At 38.5% G+C, this 21,981-nt stretch overlaps 1 protein-coding gene across 1 annotated transcript in view; it reads right to left on the minus strand.

The window, feature by feature from the left end:
• The window catches only part of LOC117431513 (E3 ubiquitin-protein ligase RNF216-like), a 28,553-nt gene extending 12,912 nt beyond the window's left edge, over window positions 1–15,641 (minus strand). Inside the window, exons 1-16 of the mRNA XM_034052489.3 lie at window positions 15,507–15,641; window positions 13,049–13,200; window positions 12,810–12,934; window positions 12,027–12,452; window positions 11,846–11,922; window positions 11,583–11,673; window positions 10,908–11,384; window positions 10,356–10,432; window positions 10,120–10,219; window positions 9,370–9,531; window positions 8,660–8,771; window positions 8,154–8,293; window positions 7,460–7,510; window positions 6,835–6,972; window positions 6,226–6,374; window positions 5,561–5,639 (exon numbers count right to left, since the gene is read on the minus strand). Coding sequence (XP_033908380.3) covers window positions 5,561–5,639; window positions 6,226–6,374; window positions 6,835–6,972; window positions 7,460–7,510; window positions 8,154–8,293; window positions 8,660–8,771; window positions 9,370–9,531; window positions 10,120–10,219; window positions 10,356–10,432; window positions 10,908–11,384; window positions 11,583–11,673; window positions 11,846–11,922; window positions 12,027–12,452; window positions 12,810–12,934; window positions 13,049–13,115 — 2,271 coding nt within the window. The 5' untranslated portion in view covers window positions 13,116–13,200; window positions 15,507–15,641. The remainder of the gene's footprint in view (window positions 1–5,560; window positions 5,640–6,225; window positions 6,375–6,834; window positions 6,973–7,459; window positions 7,511–8,153; window positions 8,294–8,659; window positions 8,772–9,369; window positions 9,532–10,119; window positions 10,220–10,355; window positions 10,433–10,907; window positions 11,385–11,582; window positions 11,674–11,845; window positions 11,923–12,026; window positions 12,453–12,809; window positions 12,935–13,048; window positions 13,201–15,506) is intronic.
• Window positions 15,642–21,981: the final 6,340 nt, after the last annotated feature.

Genomic DNA, 21,981 nt, shown 5'->3' on the forward strand with positions numbered 1-21,981 from the left:
AGCTATTAAAGTGCATCAGAGCTGGACAGACAAGGGAAAGGTATTGACCCATTCCACTCAAACATCACTGCACAAATACACAAAGATAAACAGTGACTACAAGACAAACAGAGATTTAGATAGCGCTAAAAGTATCTTGCTTATTAACTTGTACCTTGTAGTGCAATAGGGATGCCATGTTTTTTTTTTTAATTTAATTTAGGCCTTTAGATTCAATGTGGAGTGGTTATGGGAGAAAATGTGGGGTTCACTTATATAGAAATGAATATAATTACTGTTTCTATGTTTAGCCTGACAAACAGTGATTCCTCTGGAGCTACTATATAAAAAAAGGAGAGTCACATTTGGATCACATGCCAGCCATGATAAATAGCTTCCAGCTACAATCTGTCTCTACGGGAAGGTCCAAGGCCCCTAATGGAACTGAGGAATGTTCTGTACATAAATTCAATTAGAGCAAGCAGTGCGCTTCATTTAGATGTTCGCCTGCTTGCCTTTTACTCAAGATTATACTTGCTGTTCACCAACAGGGTTCCCAAAAGGAAGGAAAGTTTAGTATCTGAACTGAACAGAGTAAGGAAGGTAAAAGACTTCAACCTTTTTGAGGATGAAAAGCATTTAAAATACTGGATTGAAGAGGACATCTGAAAACTGGGAAAAGCCAGTTAAAGCAACTGCCACAGAATCCCCAATTCCTGACATTACATTTATGGAATAAATAAGTGAGCACCTACATTATATGGTAACACTTAGAACTTAGACTTGACTGCACACACTGAGACGCACATGGTAATGCAGTTAGACTTGCTGATTCAAGTATTCACCAGTTCCCAAGACTGTATGTATTATGTTAATGTTTCAGGGGGCAAAACAGAATAAGACATCAATAGACCTTGCAGAAATCCCCAAGATGAAATGCAGAAATCCGTCAAGAACCGGTGCATTTTACACTGTATAAATATTGAATGCCTTATACTAAAACCATTCCCATCGCAATGCACACACAAAGAACCTGTCACATTAAATCACTCTTGCAAAAGAGTTTCACGAAGCAAAGCCGAAAAAACAGAAACATCAGTCCCAATCACTTCATTCACCGGAGAGGTACTGTGAAGCACTTACAATCATTTCTTACCAAGCACTTCAAAGAGCCTCATATTTTATTCTCATTTTTCATTTTTAAAAGTCCCAAAATCAAGGTGAGCCTAATGATACAGGTGTGGCAGGAGTACATCTTCTTCCAGCAACGACTACACAGACTAAACTCAAAAGGCAAAGAATAGGACTCATTAGGAGATGGAATGTCCATTATGACATCAGAACAGAAAACAATGATAACACATTATGTGATAAGGATTCTTTCCACTGCAGATGAGAACAGGGCTTATCAAATAAAATGTAAATGTATAAACACGCATTAAAAAAAAAGGAGAGAAGTGTGCCTTTTAAAGGTCTTATCAAGCTTATTCAAATAACTGTAATTTTTTTTTTTTTTTTTTTTAAACCACTCAATGCAACAGCCTTTATGTCTGTGGAAATAAATAGGCACCAACAGCCTCGTGCAACGCTATTTTTGTGCTGACCACACATATACACGCTTTCAATTCAAGCAGAAAAGTACGTTACACATTTGGAGGCTGTAAATATCTAGCTAGCGGTCTGTTCCAAACCAAACAGGTTTCTTGGTTGTCATGTTTTCGTTTGAAAGCACCAAGTCTAAATGCGCTTCAAAATGTAATCTTCTAAATAAAGAAATAAGAAATGTGGAGATTAAAATTAAGACCACAGTTAAAATAAAAAAAAGTTGGAGCCTTGAACTACAACAAAAAGGGGCAATTTTGCAGGTCAAGAGATTACTTACTGTAAAGTGAATGTATCTCATCAGAAAGGCAGGGGAGCACACTGTATCCCTCAGTGATTCACAGCCAAGCAACTGACAAGCTCTGCTGTGAGGGAGCCTGCAGCTATTCACACCCCTGTCTCACTCAGCAGGGCTCTCGCAGTAAATGAAAAACAAATGGAATTACTGGGGACAGAAGTCCACAAAGTTAATTCAGTTAGGAAGTCAGTCACAAGGCTAATGATGGCTATAAATGCCACTGTGGGAAATATGTGGTCCCCAGTAGTCTGGTATATTTTTTGCTGTAGTGTAAATCAAATTTACACTTTTTTTTTTTTTTTTTTTTTTTTTACACATAATGGGTTTCCTTGCAAAGCAGTAGGCAGAGTTCAAACGAATATCAACTCAAACCAGACTTTTCAGAGCAATTTGTGTCTTTTGGAACATTACAGAGGTTAGAAAAAATGTTTAAGGATGGAGGCTAAAAAAAAAAAAAAATACCATGACCGATGTGTCACTTCCTCTTGATACAGGAAGCGAGAGAAAAAACTGCAAAGCCTCAGATAACCAAGAGCCATCATTTCCTCTTGCAGACACTATGAAAATTGCATAGATCAGCTGATCGGTCACACCAGACCAAATTAGGAAACCATTTCACGTCCAGAACAAAAAGGCTACCCTTTCTCTTCGAGTCGCTGCCTTTGCCGTCAGTAGTTCTTGTTTTATTCCTTCAATACAATATAGAAACAAACCTTTCCAAAAATAGTCTTTTCTATTCCAATTCCAAATTACTAAGCTGTATGCACTGGTAAGAAATCTGCAACAGGACAGGAGCGATCCAGACACCCACAGACCTGATAAGATAAGGCTCCTGCTATGCTGGGCTTCACTAAACTGTTCCAGTGTGCAGGGGTGAAAAGAAGACTTGTTAACTTATACACTGTGGCCAATCAAGCACATAATAAAACCTGGAATGGGACAAACTGCAAAGCAATAGGAGTCTTATTTCCATCCCTAATGTGACAAATGACCTGGAAGGGCTGGTTACAAAATGGAATGTGAGAATACTACCAAATACACATTTTAGAAAACACCATCAATTGTGCAGGATGGATGTAGGACACCTCTCCAGGGTATCGCAATGGACACATGGGCTTAGGCCAAGACCGATGTAACATCAACAATCTGCCAAATCATTAGAACACACAAATCTTTCAGCAGCTTTCACTACAGAAGGATGGCTCCTCGAGACAGCCTGGGGAGGATGAATCACCAAGCTCTCTTATCTGCATGCTTAGCTATACCATTCACACTCCTTTTTATTCTGAAAGGAGAGCAAACCAAGTTTTTACCAGCACTGCATTCGAAACATTTGCATATCCTGAATTAATGCATAAAAACACACAAACGGAACCAAACGATCAGTAATAATGTTAAGAGGTAAGAAAGTGGATATTAAACCACTGGTTAGTTCCTTCAAAGCAACAAAGTGCACATGAGGTTTTTTCCGAGATAGTGCCTTATTGCTACTACAAATAATTTTAGACAGAGTTATAAGTTTAGAGCTGATGTCTTAAGTGTCATGGAAACCAAACTGAAAGCCTGTTTGTTTAAGAGACTATACTGATAGTGAAAGGAAATAGTCAAATAAAAAGACAGCCCTTAGCCCAGCTAGCAGTCTCAGCACAAACTCCAAACCACAGAAATGTAAACGACTGCTGATAACATCTTGAAGTCTGACTACGGATATGGGGACGCTGGGTTTTCAGCTACTGACTTTCCATAGTTTTATTTTCCTGCCATAAAAGGACAATGAAACACAAGGCTGGGGGTTGGAGTAGAATATAAACACCAAACCTGTGCATTCAAACAGTCTTCTAGTCTTGCAAAATAGTCTCTCGCTAAAGCGAGGAGGGACATGACCCAACTATTTCCTATTCTACCAATTTGCCCGGCCAAATGACAATTTTATCACTTTATTTCAAAAGAGTAACTACTACCTAATCATCATCATCATCAACATCTAAGATTGAGGTATAGGCGTTGATGCAATTTTAGCTGTTTCTAGTTTTTTTTTTTTTTTTTAAATAGAAAGAGTGCACAAAAAAAGAGGACTAAAGCAACAAAGGCACTAGGTTGCACAACTTCCCCTTTTCAGCTGGTTTCCTTCATTTTTGAGGTTTAAAAACAAGGAAATGGAGAATGCAGCTCCGTTTTTTTTCGTTGAATTATTAATGCTCACAGGTCAAGTAGTACTACAGTCAATTTCAGACTGTCACTTATGGAACCAATACGCAACACAAACATGTGGGAAAAATCATACAAGATGTTTGCATTCCTAAGTTTACAACTTGACAAATGAGATAAACAAATCTCAACTGTTGCCAAATGGATTAAAAACACTGAAAGCATTTTCCAGGAAACTGTAAACTTGCAGCAAAACTAAACACTTGAAAGCTTCCTCCTCAAGCGCTTTACATTTCACAGACTGGACACAGGATCTCAGACACCGTTCTGCTCCTGCTACTATGGCAACACTGTCCCTATGAGTTAGCACTATTAAAAGGCACCGAGGCAGCAGAGTGATGACATTTTGTACCGGCCATCTAACAAAACGATGTCGCTGTGATCATTTTATTACTTTTCAAATTCCATCGGAGAGAAGGAAATTAAACACAGCTCAAAAATACAAAACCAACTGCATTCCAGTGTGACAACATGTAGCCACCAAGCATTGGTATTCAGTTATTGATGTGCATTAAAATGAGTACACCTGCAAAGGAAGATTATAGGCAATCTCAAGTCCCCTGGGAGGAAGCAGAAGCATAGAAGGTATTTGAACCTTTTCAGTCCTGGAGGGACCGCCTCAAGATCCTGCCTTATCTTAGCACTGTATGTTAACATGTGCTTTCCGAAATCATGCTGGAACCTCACGAGACTCCTAGGTCGAGTAGAAATACATGTAAAAAAAATAATAATAAAATGGTCCTGTTCTCATGCATACTCAATAAAAAGAAGTTTATTCAGCTTGACAAATACAATTCAGGACTGAAAGGGTTATGGGTCTGTCTTCTACTGGATTACTGGAATCAATAATTGCACAAGAATCTGAAGCTTTATTCAAAGTGTAGGGTTGCAAAAGTATGTTAAAGCATTTGCTTGAAAGACATTTCCTAAAAACTATAAACGTCATACACAAAATTAAATGGTGCATTGCACAGGTATACAGTTTGTAAGCAGGACTCACGTTTAATAAAAGAAGCTGCCAGAACTACAAAGAGTTTTTGTACTCTGGAAATGTATAAATTGATACTTTTTAATCTCTCAACCACACAAGAAAAACAAAAAGATGTTTGCAAAGTAATAGCATAATCCCTTTGCAGTCTCTGAGCACCACCTAGTGGTCAAGTGGAAAGCAACAGAACATCGCTGGAAGTGATCAACACCACCACAAAGCTAAATTCTCTACTCAGTTCAGTGCTGCATTTTGGGAGCAAGCATGCATCTGCACTTGGGTGTATATGTGATCATAGGGAGGTGGCCAAAACAATTCTTGATTGCTCAACTGCACAAGTGCAGTTTAAAGAGGAACGCTGAACAAGTCAAATAATGACCTCATGCTTAAACAAGTTTAATTCCAGCCTATTGTAACAGCAACAGGATACAGAGTACATTTAAAAGTGTTTGAAACATCCAAGAGTTACTGGGGACTGTGCTTACCTTTCTGCAGCGTGCGTTCGGACAGCTGAAAAGAAACACTTCTTTATCCAAGAGAGCCGGGAAACTACAGAAGGGGCATCTGCAAAAGAGGAAGCGACAACACAAATGTTTTACTCACTGCTTACATTTCTCAGTAGGTATGTGTGCGAGTATAATTTACCTGGTGCAACGTGTCCGTTACATTTTAGTAATAGGTTTCCCCTCTTATAATGACAGGGCACAGACAGTTTAAAAGTGAGAGGAAATGGGCAAACCTGCAGATATGAATTGCTGCAGAATTGTAAGGTAAAAATGGCACAGGTGCAGAAAGACGGGCCACGCTCTTCACCTGGTGCAGGACAGGCCAGTGTAAAACTGCACTACATTCTTTTGATCAGGGTTTGGGTTAGGCTAATTTAAGTTTTAAGCTCAATAAATCTTATGCAAATTCTCTCAGCTGCCCCAACGCTGAAAAGCCTGAATCTATGTCGTAAAAACTTATATAACCCAAACAAGATATACAAATGTTTCAGCTAGTGTATCTAGTTGACTTTCTAAATTTTACTTTCCTACCAAACTATGACAAATAAAAAAAAAACACTTGTTACAATGATTTCAGACAGTAGGCTTTTAAAAGCGGTTCACACCGAGCTGTAGAAAAGAGGAGGTAGAAAGAGGAATCTGACCTAACAAGCTCGTCTGCGCAGGTGGCAGCCACAGCCTCTTCTGCGAGTCGCTCGTAGTATTTACACAGAACGTTCTCTGGTAACACCTTCTCCAGCTCGCTCGTTGGGAAGGAGCACTGGCAGGTCCCATCCATGCAGCTCAGCTCTGACTACAAACGAAGGAAGTTCTCGATTGATTCTTCTCCAGATTTAGACAAACACTTCCCTTCTGAACACTAATTCTTGCAAGTAACTCACGCAAATAGGCAGGACTTGAACTATGGATTGCCTTGTAAGTGAGGAGCAATGTTTTTAAAACCAATACGATACTTCACTGGAAAGCCAATGTATGTAATGACCTTAAAAATGGACAAATGTGATAAGTAGGTGAGTTATGAGTAAGTATTCTGGCTGCAGCATTTTGAACTGTCTGCAATAGGAGTTTGGTTCAAGTTGGCCATATTGTCTAAATCTAGATCAAAATCAGGAGAGTTAAGAAGTACTGTTTGGGTTCAACCAGTAAAAAAAATGAGTCAAATATTAGTAAAGGCTTATAAAATATGGCTCTAATATAGGGACAAACGCAAATGAAAGACCATTCAAAAGAAGTTGCACTTGTTGCCAGCTTACCCTTCCTGCACCAAAGACGGCCTCTTGAGCGTATTTCACCAAGCACTCCTTGCAGAAGAGATGCCCATCTGCACACTGTGTGAGCTCTTCAAAGGCAAACTCGCCATAACAGCAGAGGCACTCGATCAGCTGTCCGTCCTGAAAACACAGAGGGTACAGCCCAGTCAGACTGGCAGCACGCTCCCGATTGAATCACAAGGTGATACACAGAGGGTACAGCCCAGTCAGACTGGCAGCACGCTCCCGATTAAATCACAAGGTGATACACAGAGGGTACAGCCCAGTCACACAGGCAGCACGCTCCCGATTAAATCACAAGGTGATACACAGAGGGTACAGCCCAGTCACACAGGTAGCACGCTCCTGATTAAATCACAAGGTGATACACAGAGGGTACAGCCCAGTCACACAGGTAGCACGCTCCCGATTAAATCACAAGGCGATGCTCTGCAGCTTGAAATCATTTAGCAACTAAATTTTAGGCACGCCATTTCCTCAAAGAATCTTAAACCCCTGAAAATGTATCTTTACACTATTCCAATTATCTTTTGCAAAACTTTAATAGCAACATTTTCTTCAATGCGTCTGTAGTGCGCTATATCCCTTTATCCCTCCAATAGCTTACCTTTTGATACTGCTCCTCATTCATCTGCAGAGCCAACAAGAAGTCTTCATGCTAAGAACAGTAAAGATTTAACACATGTAAAACTTAACAGATCTACTGCGGATTTCAGCTCTATGTTTGATATGCAGTTCAATTCAAACAACTGGTTTCACAGACCCAGATCAGCACTGGTAACTGGTTTCACAGTCCCAGATCAGCACTGGTAACTGGTTTCACAGACCCAGATCAGCACCGGTCTTGCACTACCTTACCTAAGATAACATTAGGTTGTCCAAGATTAATGCTAAATCGGGGGCTGTGATACCAGCCCATAATGTTCCATCAGAAACTCCAGCTTGGTTTCTTAATCTGCTGGAAATGGAAACAAACAGGCCTGGTTTTAAATCACGTTCAACTCAGTACCGTGGGAGATGGAAATGTGTCATAAAAGTCAAGGGCTTCTTAGCAAAACGTGACGTTACAGTTCAGCACCAAAATGCAAACTAGCGCTGCACGAAAGCGATTATTCAATCATTCGAGCTCTCCACAGAAATCAGCTGACCTCAATGTGGCAAGGGTCACTGGTGTTGACTGGGCTCATTTCCCATTCCAAGTGAAGAAACTGCTGCATGATTTCAATCTGAATAATTGGCTTGTGCAGCTTTATGCAAACCATTATTAAAACTGACCAAACATCCAGAATACTGTTGTTTACCTCAGCCATTTCCTTCACTTTCTGTTCATAGAAGTTTATTTCTTTAAGCAATGGTGGAACAATGCTTTTTTTGTCATACATCCTCCAGTGCCTCCTCTTGTTTTCCAGAAAATGCAAGCGCCTCTCTAATTTAAGATCACCTACAACAGGGAAAACGCATCTGCAACATTAGCTCTCAAGGGAAACTCAAAATCAAAAAATAGTTACAAAGATTAATCTATGAAGCTTGGGCTGTGCCACCTGTGGTTAAGAAAAAGTCTTTAGATGTATACATATATCAAAAGCATGGTACTTGTATATAATCGATCTCAACAAGGTAATTAATGGCATTATAAGGTTTTCAAAGGCTCAAAATACAGAATTATGTAATCCTAATAGCTAGTACAAGTCTTCAACATATTTGCAGACACCTTTTCTGAAATCTTTTCCAAAAGCATTATTTGGCCCCAAGAATTAAAACTAAACAGGAGACATAAAAACTAATGATTTGCCCACTTTCTCCGTACCATGTTCAAACTTGAAATCTATATATATCTGGCTTGTTTCTTTTTGCCTTTTCTGCTTTTTTGTAGCTTCAGGGAATGTCTCGCGCCACTTCTTAACGGCATCCGTTAAGGCCTGCAATATAATGAAAACAGTGCAAGAGACAAAATAAAACACACTCCGATTGCGTTAATTAGTGCATCATTCAGATTCTAGCTGCTCTTCACTTTAAACTAGTAGCTTGTGTACTTTTGAAATCTAGGAAATAATACTGGTATCTAAAAATGAATGTCCACATGCACACTGCAGACAGTAGCATTCCAATGGAAATAGCCTTTTCAACCTGAGTTTATCAGATGTAAAACCGAGGTCTCATTGTAAGCGAGTCTGCAGCAGTTGCTGATGCAAAAGTCACCCCCTAGTTTCTAATTTGTTTTGGATTAAAGCGTCTGCTAAAGGACTTAATGTGTTTCTTCATCTCCAGCTACGGTCATTATAAATCTGTGTCCATCATTTTAAAATGATCAGTATAACTAGAAAAAATAAGCTCTTCTGAAGTTCCTCGGCTGCATTTGCATTGTCGTTCTAACCAAGTGCTAATATTGTTTAACAGAACCAAGCTACTGTTCCAAACAGGGTCTTTCAATTGCTTAACTTAAAATCCAACACATTTAATAACGGAGGACCGGGTTTAAACTGTTCCTCCACAAGGCATGTAGTGGGGTGTGCTGACCTTGCGTGTGATTGCATAGTGTCCTTTGAGGGAATGCAGAGCCCATTTGATGTCCTGACTGCTTAACATTTTAAAATCAGCCATGAGGAGATCAGCAGCTTGCATGACAGTGCGGTGGTGTGCAGGTTGCAACTTGGCAAAGTCAAAGTAATCTTCTTTATTCTAGCAAGAAAAAGCAAAAAAACGAGTTGAGATATTAAAGTTAGCGCCACCCCCCTTTCCACGATTAAATAAACATACATTTCTACAGATAAACTGCTGCCTCCTGGTTCCTTTCCTGTAGGTCACATGGTTTGGACGGCAGCCAGCAACTTTTCAGCAATAGCATGGTCTTCGCTATCTCCAGGGTTGGGCTCAATTCCTGCTTTTCAATTCCAATTTATTTTTTAAATCAATTCCGTCGAAGAAATTGGAATTGATATTCTAGAGAATGATTGTTGCGATTGTTCCACATGTTTAATTTGAAGCCAATTTAATTGACTAACAGAGACTTCAAATGAAGTAATTTGTTGCCACAGCGAGAAGCTTGTTTTAACAGAGTACTGCTAATTGCGATTCTGATCAATGTGTTGGAACCGATTATAAGGGAATGGGAATTGGAATTGAGAATTGACCACTAACCCTGGATATATCTGCATATTACAAAATTAAAGTAAGAAATATAAGCAAAAGGTTTTCAAAAGAATGAAATGGTGATCAGTGCTTATTCTGCGAGTGTCGAGTGTTTATGAACAGATAATCCATACTTACAGGCGTGTCTTCACTGGCTTCAAGAAGAATACTTGCTTTAAGGGTAGGAGGCTCCTTCGTCTTTGGATAGTCAGGGTTTTCTAACAAGTAGTTACCAATTCTGCAAAACAAAAATAAATAAAATAAACACAGAAAGCAATGCAATATAAATAAGACGCGTCTACCAAGAGGTACAAGTGGTCCTGGATACTATATTGTGGTTCTGAAACCCCCTTTCATTGTAAAGACATACTTACGCATTTAAATCAGCCAAATTGTGGGTCCTAATAAGGCTTTCTACAAACTCTTTCTCTATATCAGGAAAGAGATTGGCCTGCAGAAAAAGGAGATTATAGGGGTTTAATGATGGAACTCCCAGAGAACAGCGATGGACAGAAATTAAAATCCCAAAACACACTCAGAAATAAAACAAGCTACTCTTTCTACATTATTTCCCCAAACAAACACCTTAAGTGTAATTGTGAAATGGAAACTGCAGTGAAACTGGGTCTTATTTCTTTCCTAACTTATTTACTGCTCTTAATAGCAGCCCTTATCGTTTACCGAAAGCAAAAACAGACTGTATTCCCTGTTGAATTTAACAGAGAATGGGCTAACTTCAGAATAGCTTTTATTTTCTAGTTCTATCCTGGTAAAGTTATACGGCTTACAGATTTATGATGACCATAGCTGGAGATGAAGAAACAAAAGATATCCCAGGTTGAAGTGGCTATTTGCATTGGAATTTTACTGTCTGCAATGTGCATGTGGACATTCATTTTTAGGTCTCACCCCACATTTCACATTACCGTTTCATTTGCCAATGAGGTGATCAGATCTTTGTCGTACCCCACGGCATAACCTGCTTCTGGATCGAGAGCCTCCTGTACTGGGTAAGCAGGCCCAGGTCTCTCGTCGTCTATCTCCACTGCCTGGCCATATCCATTGCCCATCTGTCGGGCCTCTGGGCCTGGGTTAACCTCTAGGACGGGTTCAAACCTTGGTGGCTGCTGCTGCAATATGGGACCAGGAGCACCCACATGACCCACTTCTCCCGCTGCCACAGCCCCTTTCGGCACCGCACCAGCCAATGTCAACAATTGCCGAACTTTACTGTTATTGTCCTCTGAGAGTCGGCGACGTGCCACGACGATTCTCCTTTCGTAAGGACCTAAAGGGCCCTCTCTGTGAGCTTCCTGTGGCAAGCCTCGAGGTCTGTGTGGAATGGGGGTCCCCCACTGTGCTGGTGGAGGCACATTTGTAAGCAACAATTCCTGCCGTCTTTGCTAAAGAGAAGGAAAACAGCAAAAGGATATAAAAGCCACGCTCCAAGGGTCAGTATCGTGAAGTAGTCACAATGTCAGGGACATCAACTTCAGCTTAAAATAGCGCAACGCTATTTCGATAGATTTACGGTGATGGATATATTGCTTTCAAGCTACCATTTTTTGCCTTAGTAAGAAAATACTGCCGTACATATTTACCTGCCTCTCACAGAGATTATTTAACTGATTCAGCGCATGAGGTCTCCCGTTCTTTGGATAATCAGGATTTTCTAACAAGTAATAAGTGACTCTGGGGGGGAAAAAAAAATAAAAATTGTACACATACCTTTTATCTGAATAAATCCATAATCAATTTTTTATAAAACAAAAGTATATATATTAATACATCAGCAGTCTTGAATATTATATTTTTTTATTAAAACGTTTTGAAGCTTCTCCCTTAAATATAAAGACATACTTACGCATTTAAATCTGTCAAATGCCGTCTCTGTATAAGGTTTTCCACAAATGCCTTATCTATACCTGGGAAGAGATCGGCCTGCAGAATAAAATAAATAAAAAGGAGATGAAGCGGTTTCTGTACATTTACACAATGGAACAAATATATTTGTTCTAATAACAGAAAGCAATGTGGGATGTTACCGTTTCATCTGCCAGTGACTTTATGAGATCCTTGTCATACTCCGCGGTATAAACTGCATTCACAGGGTCCTGTCTGGGGAATGCTGGCCCGGGTCTCTCATCATCCATCTCCGCTGCCTCTACGTTTCTATTGGCTGGCTGGCGGATCTCTGGGGCTGGTTGAAACCTAAGTGGCTGCTGCTGCTGCTGGAGCAAAATCGGACCAGGGGCAACCGCATGGCCTGCTTCTTTAGCCACTTTCGGCACTGCACCCCCCTGCCCAGCACCTGTTAAAGGTGGAACCAATGGCTCAGGTGCTGCAGCAACCAACACTTCTGCATTATATGCAGCTGGAGGTCCAGCGGGTCCTGGGTCTTCTGGTTTAACTGCTCCCCAACGAGCTGCCGGACGGATCACATTTGGACGCACCAGCTGATGCTGCCGTGGCTACAAGAGAACAAATTAAAAAACAGGCATAAGTAGAATAGCTGTCTATACAGTTTCAGTGGCTTAGCCGAATTAGCATGAACCTAACTGCTTATATATATATATATATATATATATATATATATATATATATATATATATATATATATATATATATATATATATACACATATATATATACACACAAAATAAAATGTGCCTGCATGAATGCATAATAGACTCCAAGTACAAAAGGTTAAACAGTTTGCACTAACTAAGAATCGTTTGGAAAAACCAATATGTAGTAAGATTACCAGTGGTTGTAAAGCAAGACTATAAATGAAGATCTTTTTACGGCTTCAGAGATGGAAATTTTACCTCTAAAATGACCACTTCATCATCATCTTCCTCCTCCTCTTCCTCCTCCTCCTCTTTCACGTACGACAGCTCAACGTCAGAGTCATCTGATATGGCATTAATAAAGCCACCCCAAGCTTTCCCATCTGCATTGAGAAAAACAACCATTTTTTTGAACATAAACTGTAATTTACAGCATCCAGCACTGAGTGGGTTACTTTGGTTGGTGGTGCCTAAAGTTCTCCCCAACTTTTACCCACCTTCTCCCCGATGACGATGAAAAGTGGCCAGGTGAATGACTTCTTCATCAGCTTCTCCATCGGCCATTTTACATCATTCACACTCCAGGCACGCCCACTCACACACAGCACCCGCCAATCAGTGACTCGATAGGGTCATGCCTCCAGACCACCTGGGAAAGAGGGGAACGAGAGATACATTGACCTGGTCATAAGCACATGGAACTCTCAGGGCTCCAGGCAAACGTTTAAGAGCAAGTTTGTTGCTTCCACATTCAACTGCTTAAAAGAAAAGAAAAACAGTAAAATAATACAAAAACAGAAATGCAGTGTTTGTACCATTCTCTCCCAGCTCACAATCAGTCAGAATAGAAATGTAATTTGCACTGTGAACCCCTTTCTGTAAATCACCTCTTATTTCATCAGCAATGACTGCATTGAATTCAGCACATGGTACATTCTTTTCCCCCATGCACTTCTTAATACAGCACATCAGTTCGGTATTTTGTACCTGCATCTCAGTTCTGCTCCACATTCCTCACACTGACGTTTAGTCTTTCTCTTTCACGTTCGATCAGAATCAACTTCTTACACAAGCTTAAAAGGCGTGCCCCGGCATCACATGTATTGCACATTAAAAAAAAAATTAAAAATTAAAGTGGGAGGTTACACTTTTGGTTTTCTCGCTAGCCTTTTTAACCCTTTCAATGGGCTGCTCCCCCAGGACCAGGGATTTTTTTGGCTGTAATTGACTCTTCCTATAAAAATTCACTAAAAATCTATTTTTTACAGTAGCATCATGGAATTGGTGTCCATTTCTTCAGAACACTCTGGGGAGCTTGATAAAGTACTTCAGAAACCATACAAACGTTTCGCTTTTCAACACAGTATTTTCAAGTATTTTTGTATTAGTATGTATTCTACTTAGAGATACAGGTTTAAAAACCTGTTATTCTATGACCCAAGGGAACTTATAAAACTTCCTGAAGGTTTTGTTGAAAAATATTCATGTTTGGGCAAATCACAAGACACGGTTTCACCTGAGTGATTGCAATGACATAACAGACGTTTATTCTCAGGTTCTTTATAAGCAATAATGGACATTACTCTCGATTATTTTCTTAAAAACAATATTTATAAAATTAAATAGTTATTAGTTCCATTATTATCCGTAATAACAAAAGAAAAAACTATGAGCTTTCGTCATTTAAATTGCCAGTATATTTGTACTAAATGAATAACACATTAAGAAAGAATGTTACTCTAAGTTAAACAACCACTTAATATTGGAGGATCTATGTTTTATGTGTTCAAGCCAGCCTCTTGAAAACCACACATCTCACTGGGCAGAAGGTGGTGAGGGCATGGCACCCAAACAGCTGATCTGTCAAAGCAAAACTGCACTGTTGCCATTGTCTCAGGGAGCAGAGAATGGGCTCAACTTCAACAAACCTGAATGAGACAGTTTGCGTGCTCTGATGAACTCATTTAAAAGCTCTAATTGCAACACTTCTGGTAAAGTCGGAGAAAGTTTGGGGAGTCACTTCATTCTATAGTCTGGAGCTTTGCGAAACAGATTCCAGTAGAGTTAAGCCATAATTCCTCGTGCACCTGGACGGCAATTTCTATACGGTACAAACCAAAGGGGGGTGCAGTATCCTTACAATATCCCCACGGGACTCAGAAAGAGGTCCATTGAGCTTTCTGCTTGGAAGTCACGTTTAGTTAGGTGATTCTACACTGACAATGCGGGGGATGTGAACTGGATTCTGATTTAAGGATGGCTGGAGGGTTTTTTAGACTGCATTCATCGAAGCGGCACTTATATATCCTGATGTGGTCAGGTAAAGTCACTGGCAGTTGAGTTTAGTACAGCACTGCCCGGCTCAATGGACATAATATATAACACACCTGTACAATTTTGCAGTTTTGTCGTACAGAATTCAACAGCGCCGTTTACTATTATCATTGTAATCTTGTGTGTTACACATCTTGATTAAAAAAAAAAAAAAAAAAAAACTACAAATAAATCTCAAATGTGATACTGGTGTCAATATAATGATAACAAAGCGCCCGTTTAAAACGAAACCCTCAGCTGTCGTTCAAAATAAAAACTAACAGACATTTACAAAGTAGTCTGTAGTAGACTGTGCGTCACGCGTGCACACTACACAAGAAAATGTATTTTAAATAGGATTGCACGGTCTAATTCCCCCCGATTCATCGACATAAAAATGAATAGAACCCATCGATTATGTGCGAAATCGTGTTAGTGCCCTAACCATGTTTTCAATTTCACTTTTCAGTGTGTGTTTGTTTTGTTTTTCCTGGCACCGAACTACTATATTCATCCTGCCAGCCAAAAATAAGCAAACACCGGTCAAGGTAGGTTAGGTTATATATTATAATAGGCTTCCACTTGAGAATTTTTAACAAAAACATCTGCTATAATGTAATTATGCGAGAAATATCCACATACCCTTGTCCCGCTTCTCTCTTCCTGTACAGTATCAATAAAATAACACACCAGCAGCAGCAGATTCCCAGTTAGATACCGGAAACTGGGGCGCAGAACACAGGCTTCGTCACACGCACACTTGACATGTAGGAATTCTGGGAGTTGTAGTTATTTATGGGCTTGAACAGGTTACACTCGTGGCAGGTAGGTCGTATACGTCAGAGTATTTACTTCAGTTTTAAAGCACATCATGAAAAAACACAGTTCCAGCCACAGCTGATTAGAATGTTTTTCAATGACGTCATGTTGTTTTTGATTAAGGGATGTTCAGTCAAGGTTTAACAGGTAAAATCATAGAATTAACTGCTTCACAGGGTCTGGGTGTAAGTTTAACTTGTTCAATGAACTAATTTGGAACAGGGCTGGGAAGACCGGGAGTTTCCAGTGTTTGGGGGGCAGGGTACATAGTCTCTGTTCGTCTGCTATCAAATGCTCCTGCAGGCTCGGAGCCGCGACACTTTCCATAGCATTTGTTGTATTTAGGAATAGCACTTTTTTCAATTTTATTTAAGTACATATACAGTAGCTAACAAAATAATTGATCTTTCTGCAACGTAATATAATACGTATTACCATTACTCAGTAGATCTTATTGTTTCCTATATGAAAGAGGCACATATCATGTAAAAGGTGTATTGGATTTTTAATGGTATTTTTTTTAAGTTAATGGTTTGCATTGAAATGGCCCTGTTTGATTGAATCATTAAATCACCATTCAAGTTACAGTTTGATTACAGTATCATTTTGATAGTTTACATGCAAAGTGATTTGAAAAACTCCAAAAATATAAGTTTCCTATCTCTCAGCAGTGGCAGTCTGTCAATGTGCAGTAGGTTGACTTTGGAAAATGTCTTACATTGATCTCAAGTATGAAGCCAACAGTAAGAAACAAACAACAAAGAGGTTTTTGATTAAACTTTTACAATAACAGACACTGGCAGTGTCTCCCTCTGGCGCCCTCATCCACAAGTTACTTCATTTGAAAACCCCTGAGCTAAAGAAAGAATAACAACATTAGGTGGCAGTGTTGCTGTAGTCTTTGACCATTGGAGGATTCATAGCTTGATAAGTTCCTTCCCTTTACAATATTGATGACTTTTATTGTCCTGTATTGTATATTAGAAAAGTTGTTAGTTTATGAAGTATATAGTGTCTTTATTTATATTTATATGAATTCAGTATTGTTATCTTGAAGTACAGTTAACAAATGTCTATGACACACTAATAGAGTGGTCTAAAGAGAACTAGGAACTACACCTCCAGAGTGTGCATTAAATACATTTAAAGAAAGAAAAAAATAGTGAATTAATTTATTTCGAATTGGAATTGAAAAACAGGAATTGACTCCAACCCAGTTAGTGGGTTAACAATAACTTAACAATGAGGCTGTTTAACAAATACGCAGGGATTGTATCATATAATGCAGAACAATTAGCAAAAAAACTAAGTAGATGCTAAAAAAGGGGAGTGTATTCAATAATTCCTCTCTTCTGAGATCTATTCAAAGCCAGATTTACACACAGTAGTACACATGATGCAGATGTTGCAGAATAATGAAAGAGGCAAGATAGCCGTGGTAACAAGGGGGCTGGACTACAGCCCCTCAGAGTAGAACTTAAAAAAAAACAAAAAAAAAACAACTATGAACTGAACAGCTACATCCAAAAACATTTCTGTTAAAATTTGCCATGAATGGAAATATGTGCTGTGTGGTAGTATCAATTCATAATGTGTTTCTTATTAAGAGTAAAGTTCCCAGGGAATTTGCTAATGAATAGTATTTCTTTCTATTTTTTAACAGAACAGCCGCATTCATTAACCCTGGCATTCGTAACATAGCACTTGGCTGCAGATGTTTCACAGCAGTTACAAAGAACAGATGCACTGTGCCATTCCTGCTTACTGTTTATGGATTCATTCGTTGTTCTGCTTCCTTCATTACCACACAACACTGTTTGGTAGAAAGCTTACCCATCAGCCAAACGTGTTAACCACCGTCCCCACTTGAATTATACCAGCATATGCAGAGTCCAGTCAGACAAGGAACATCCCTATATACTTCGCTGTACTGCTATAGTTCAATGTCATTTCAAACTGAAGGCACGCAGGGGCATTGACTTTGGTGAAGCAGATGAACAGTGGACTACAGCCATCATAAACATGTTAAAAAAAAGATGAATTATTAGAGCAAAAATCTGTGTGGGGTATTTTTTAAAGTATTCTATGAAGAATGATTAAAATAGAGTGAAAAGAGTTCTGCGGTACTATACAGTAGTTGTCGGTTGGCTGCGACAATCTGACGCTGTTTAGATCATTAATATTGACCCCCAGTGTCTGTTTTCATCTTTACCATTGAGGTGAGGTCATTTGAGCGTAGGTGACACAAACAGTGAGAAGATATGGATCTTCCATGGTTCTGCAAATCTGCCTAGAATCATGCTGACCTTGCCAGTTATAGATCTCCACCTTGACGCTGGCTTCGATTTTCACTGTAAACAACGGTGTTACCGGGAAATCATTACAACCGCGTAACTGTCGGTGTTCAATCAGTTCTGATTACATATTTCAGCGCTGCTTCTCACAGAGCTCAGGAGGAGAGGAAGTCTCATCCATTGTGGTTAACACAGTTATCGGATTTGTAGTTGTCACTTCAGGGGAACATTTGTGCAATAAGACCCAGAGGGCATTGGAAGCCACTGAGATCTGACTCCTTTTGTTTTCCCTCAATATGCAGCTAAGCTGCTAAGAGTTATACAAAAGTTTCAACACATGCAAAAGTCTTTGTCGATATATTTTAATAATAACGCAAATGTTTTTTTCAGCAGGTTATTTGTGTATTTATATTTTGATGTCTGTGTTAAATTGTTTGGACTGTAACACAGTATAAAACCATCAGCTCTTTAGAGCAATTACATGAGTATTAAACTTTATTTTATTAATCAAAATATACATTTGATCTCATTCATCTCATTTACTGTAGGCAACAAAGGGTTATCGATCAAATCCGACGTATCATTTTTTGAGTTTTGGATCCAGTGATATTCCCTAAGGATTATGTATTTGGAAAGCAACATCTGATACAGCATGCATAGAATAAATAACAAGGCTTCCTCATATAATATTAATAGTAATAATATTATTTTACTAAGTGTCCAAGTCTTGTTGACTTGAAGTGTTTGTATTCATACCAGTAAGTAGTAGATCAGGGAATTGTTATAGCACAGACAAGATGATTTAATATTATTCTCACATGTTTAATCCCATGTTATAACATGAATGTTTAAAAAAATGCCTTCAAATATTTTCCATTGGATGTAAAAAAACTAAACAAACAGTACAATACATTTGCATATTGATATTGGTAAACACAGCACGGTATTATTCATCAGTGTCTTCCAGTAAGAAGAAAACAAAAATCATGTTGTCCAGGAACGTATTAATCAAACATTTAGGCTGTCAAGTCAACAACTGGTAGTTCCAGGAGAAAAAGGGAGCTAAGCCTACTCATTAATAATAAAAACACAGCAGCTTGATTTCACTAACACAGAACATGTTGAACACGCTGCAAAATGGAATACGTTTATTACCATAAGGATGTGCTTCACAAACCATGCTGTTCATTCTAATTTGTAATCAACGCTTCCCAGTAAAAAGGTTGTTATTTAGCAAATTGCTTAGTTCCTAAAACTGTGAAAGGGTAATTGAAAAATGGATAAAAACACAATTTAAAGTCAAGGTGCTATCACATCTCACTGTTTCACAAGTGCTCAGAAAAGAATGCATCCAAAAATATACAAGCAGGCAAAAGCATTTACAAGTACATTTTAACTATGTAAGTACACATGTATTTAGTATGTAACTACTATGTAAATACACAGTAATTAGAGACGCTTAATGTAACGTGTTATGGACCTTTCCAAGATAGTGCACCTTGTATCTTGCTCAGTCATCCCTTCGTGTTCCCTTTCAGGAAGCACAGTATATAATAAATGCTGTGGAATTGAATGTCTGGTGGTGGTCCAGCTGAGTAGATGATTGCAGAACTACATACATCTTACTGTAATATTGAGTCCCACAGATTACGAGATGCACAAAAATATATTAGGCAATATGTAACATAACACTTGGAGAAGTCCAAGGATAGCTGCAAGAGATGTGCTTAATATTAAAGATACCGGGGGAAAAAACAAAACATGCTGTACTGCATGATTATTATGTCATGTATTTGTTTACCAGAAATGCTTTTTTATTATTGTATTAGTAAACTCCACTCCCCTCACCATTTGTGCTCTTTTGAAGTGTTTGGCTGTTCCTATTTTGATGTGTCACTTGAAGGTTAAGTTACTTGTGGAAGTTATATTTTAATTTGTGACGCACGAAACTTGTCTTGGAAGCTGTTCGGACTATAAAACAGTGTGATAAGGTTTCTGCAGCTCATCACAAAACACTTGTCTAATGCTTGACCTCTATGCACTTTCTCTCATGCCATGACCGCAGTAGGGCCTACTCTCTGGGATATCGTCTGTCACTGTGCTTACAATACCTTTAATGCAATCACTATGCATGCATAAGTAATAGTGTCTGATACCAGTACTGATTCTGTATAATATAATATTATAGCAGTAAATTTGCTCATAAAAAAAAAAAAAGTATTTGTATTCTTACTATAGTTTATAAACTGCTCTAGGATGTCTTATGAAAAAAATAAGCAACTCCGCAGAGTGAAACGCTGTGCCGCAAGTCTCAGTTTAAGCTGTTTTTTTTTTTTCTTTGATCATTATCTGCAAGCATTGGCTGTTTACATGACTTTGACCCATAAGATACTGTAGTGTGCTGTAACTGCAGCTGTATCTTGTTCATTAATCTAATAGAAATACCACTTGTTAAGCTTGGTAATGCTTTTAGAATGACGTAGCTTTCTTATACTGAACATAAGAGACATGCTTAATGCATTTGAACAAATTATTATTATTATTATTATTATTATTATTATTATTATTATTATTATTATTAATTAGTCATTTAGCAGACACTTTTATCCAAAGCGACTTCCAGAGAGTACAGGGTAAACTATGCATCACAACTGCTGCTGCAGAGTCACTTCCAATAGGACCTTCACAGTGGTAGCTTTCATTTTCATTTATTTTTTTCCAAGGTTAATTTCAGTATAAAGTGGAATGCTTTCATAAATCCTACAAAAAGAAACCGGTAACTCTTATGCTGCCTTTAGAGTATGATTCACCATCAGACTTTTTATATTGGACTCTCATGCGCTGAAGAAACATGTTGTCCAGGCTCTTAATTGTTACCTTTAAAATCAGATTAAGAAAAGGCAAAGACAACTGGCAAAATACTGGGACTGATTAAAAAAAAAAAAAAAAAAACTATAACAACATTCTATAATACTTTTTTTTATTTTTTTTCATCTGGGAAAATATGACCTTTATATATTTAAGAAGACCAGTAGATGTTTCAGTAAAACAAAAAGACGATTTGGAAAAATCTAAAAATCCAAGTGAGTTCTGTGCCCAGTTATATGAGACAGTTTTGACGAAATGCATTGTGCTGGATACAGTGTAGCTTCGGGACTATTTTAATGATCTAATCTTCCGAAGTTCTGACAGGGCAGATTTATTTATTACCGTCACTAAATACAATAATAACATGGAGTTAACAGTATTTAGGCCAGCCGCTAATTAGATAATTGAATTAAACACTTAATACTACTAAAAACGCTTCTAAAATCAGGCATTATAAATGTGACTCCATGAAAGGACATTGCTGACTTCAAACCGGTTCTTCCAAAATAATCCCTTATCTCATGAGAAGCTACAAATTGTCAATCTAAGATTTTTCAGATTCGGCCTGGGGGTCCTCAGTATGCCCTTTTCCGCTTTCATAGATTAAAGCAGCTGTGTGCCGAGGGCTGCGATACATCATCCCACATGCTGTGTCAGGCCTGTTGAAGAATCGTTTTTTTACATTAGGTTCTGAATGCCATTTTCCAGGGCTAAGTGGTGAGCTTGTCATCTCTGCCCTGAACATTAGCGGAAGGTGTTCTGTGTCTTATTTCAGTACTCTCCAATGTTCTATCTGTATCAAGCTGGAATGGAAAGGAAAGTCAAAAAGCAGAAGCATTAACAGTATAACAGGTTCATGTGGAAGTACTGAAACAGGGCGTTGTTATTTTGGAAGACTGGGAGTTTGATGTTGTTTATTTTTTGTCCCGTTCATGTTGTTATTTCTTCTTTAATAATTTCTGGAAATTATTTTAACAAAAATGCAAGATTAGAACATTAGTTATTTTGTGCACCTACGTGACACAACCCACATGCACTATATTTAATTCATTTTCTTGAAGTAAATGTTAATATTTTACAATTATTTCATCTCATAACAAATGAATGAAGCTGCCAGGGACATGTCCTGTGGTCTT

Source organism: Acipenser ruthenus, chromosome 22, assembly GCF_902713425.1.
Source record: "Acipenser ruthenus chromosome 22, fAciRut3.2 maternal haplotype, whole genome shotgun sequence".
In the NCBI taxonomy this organism is placed as follows: domain Eukaryota; kingdom Metazoa; phylum Chordata; class Actinopteri; order Acipenseriformes; family Acipenseridae; genus Acipenser; species Acipenser ruthenus.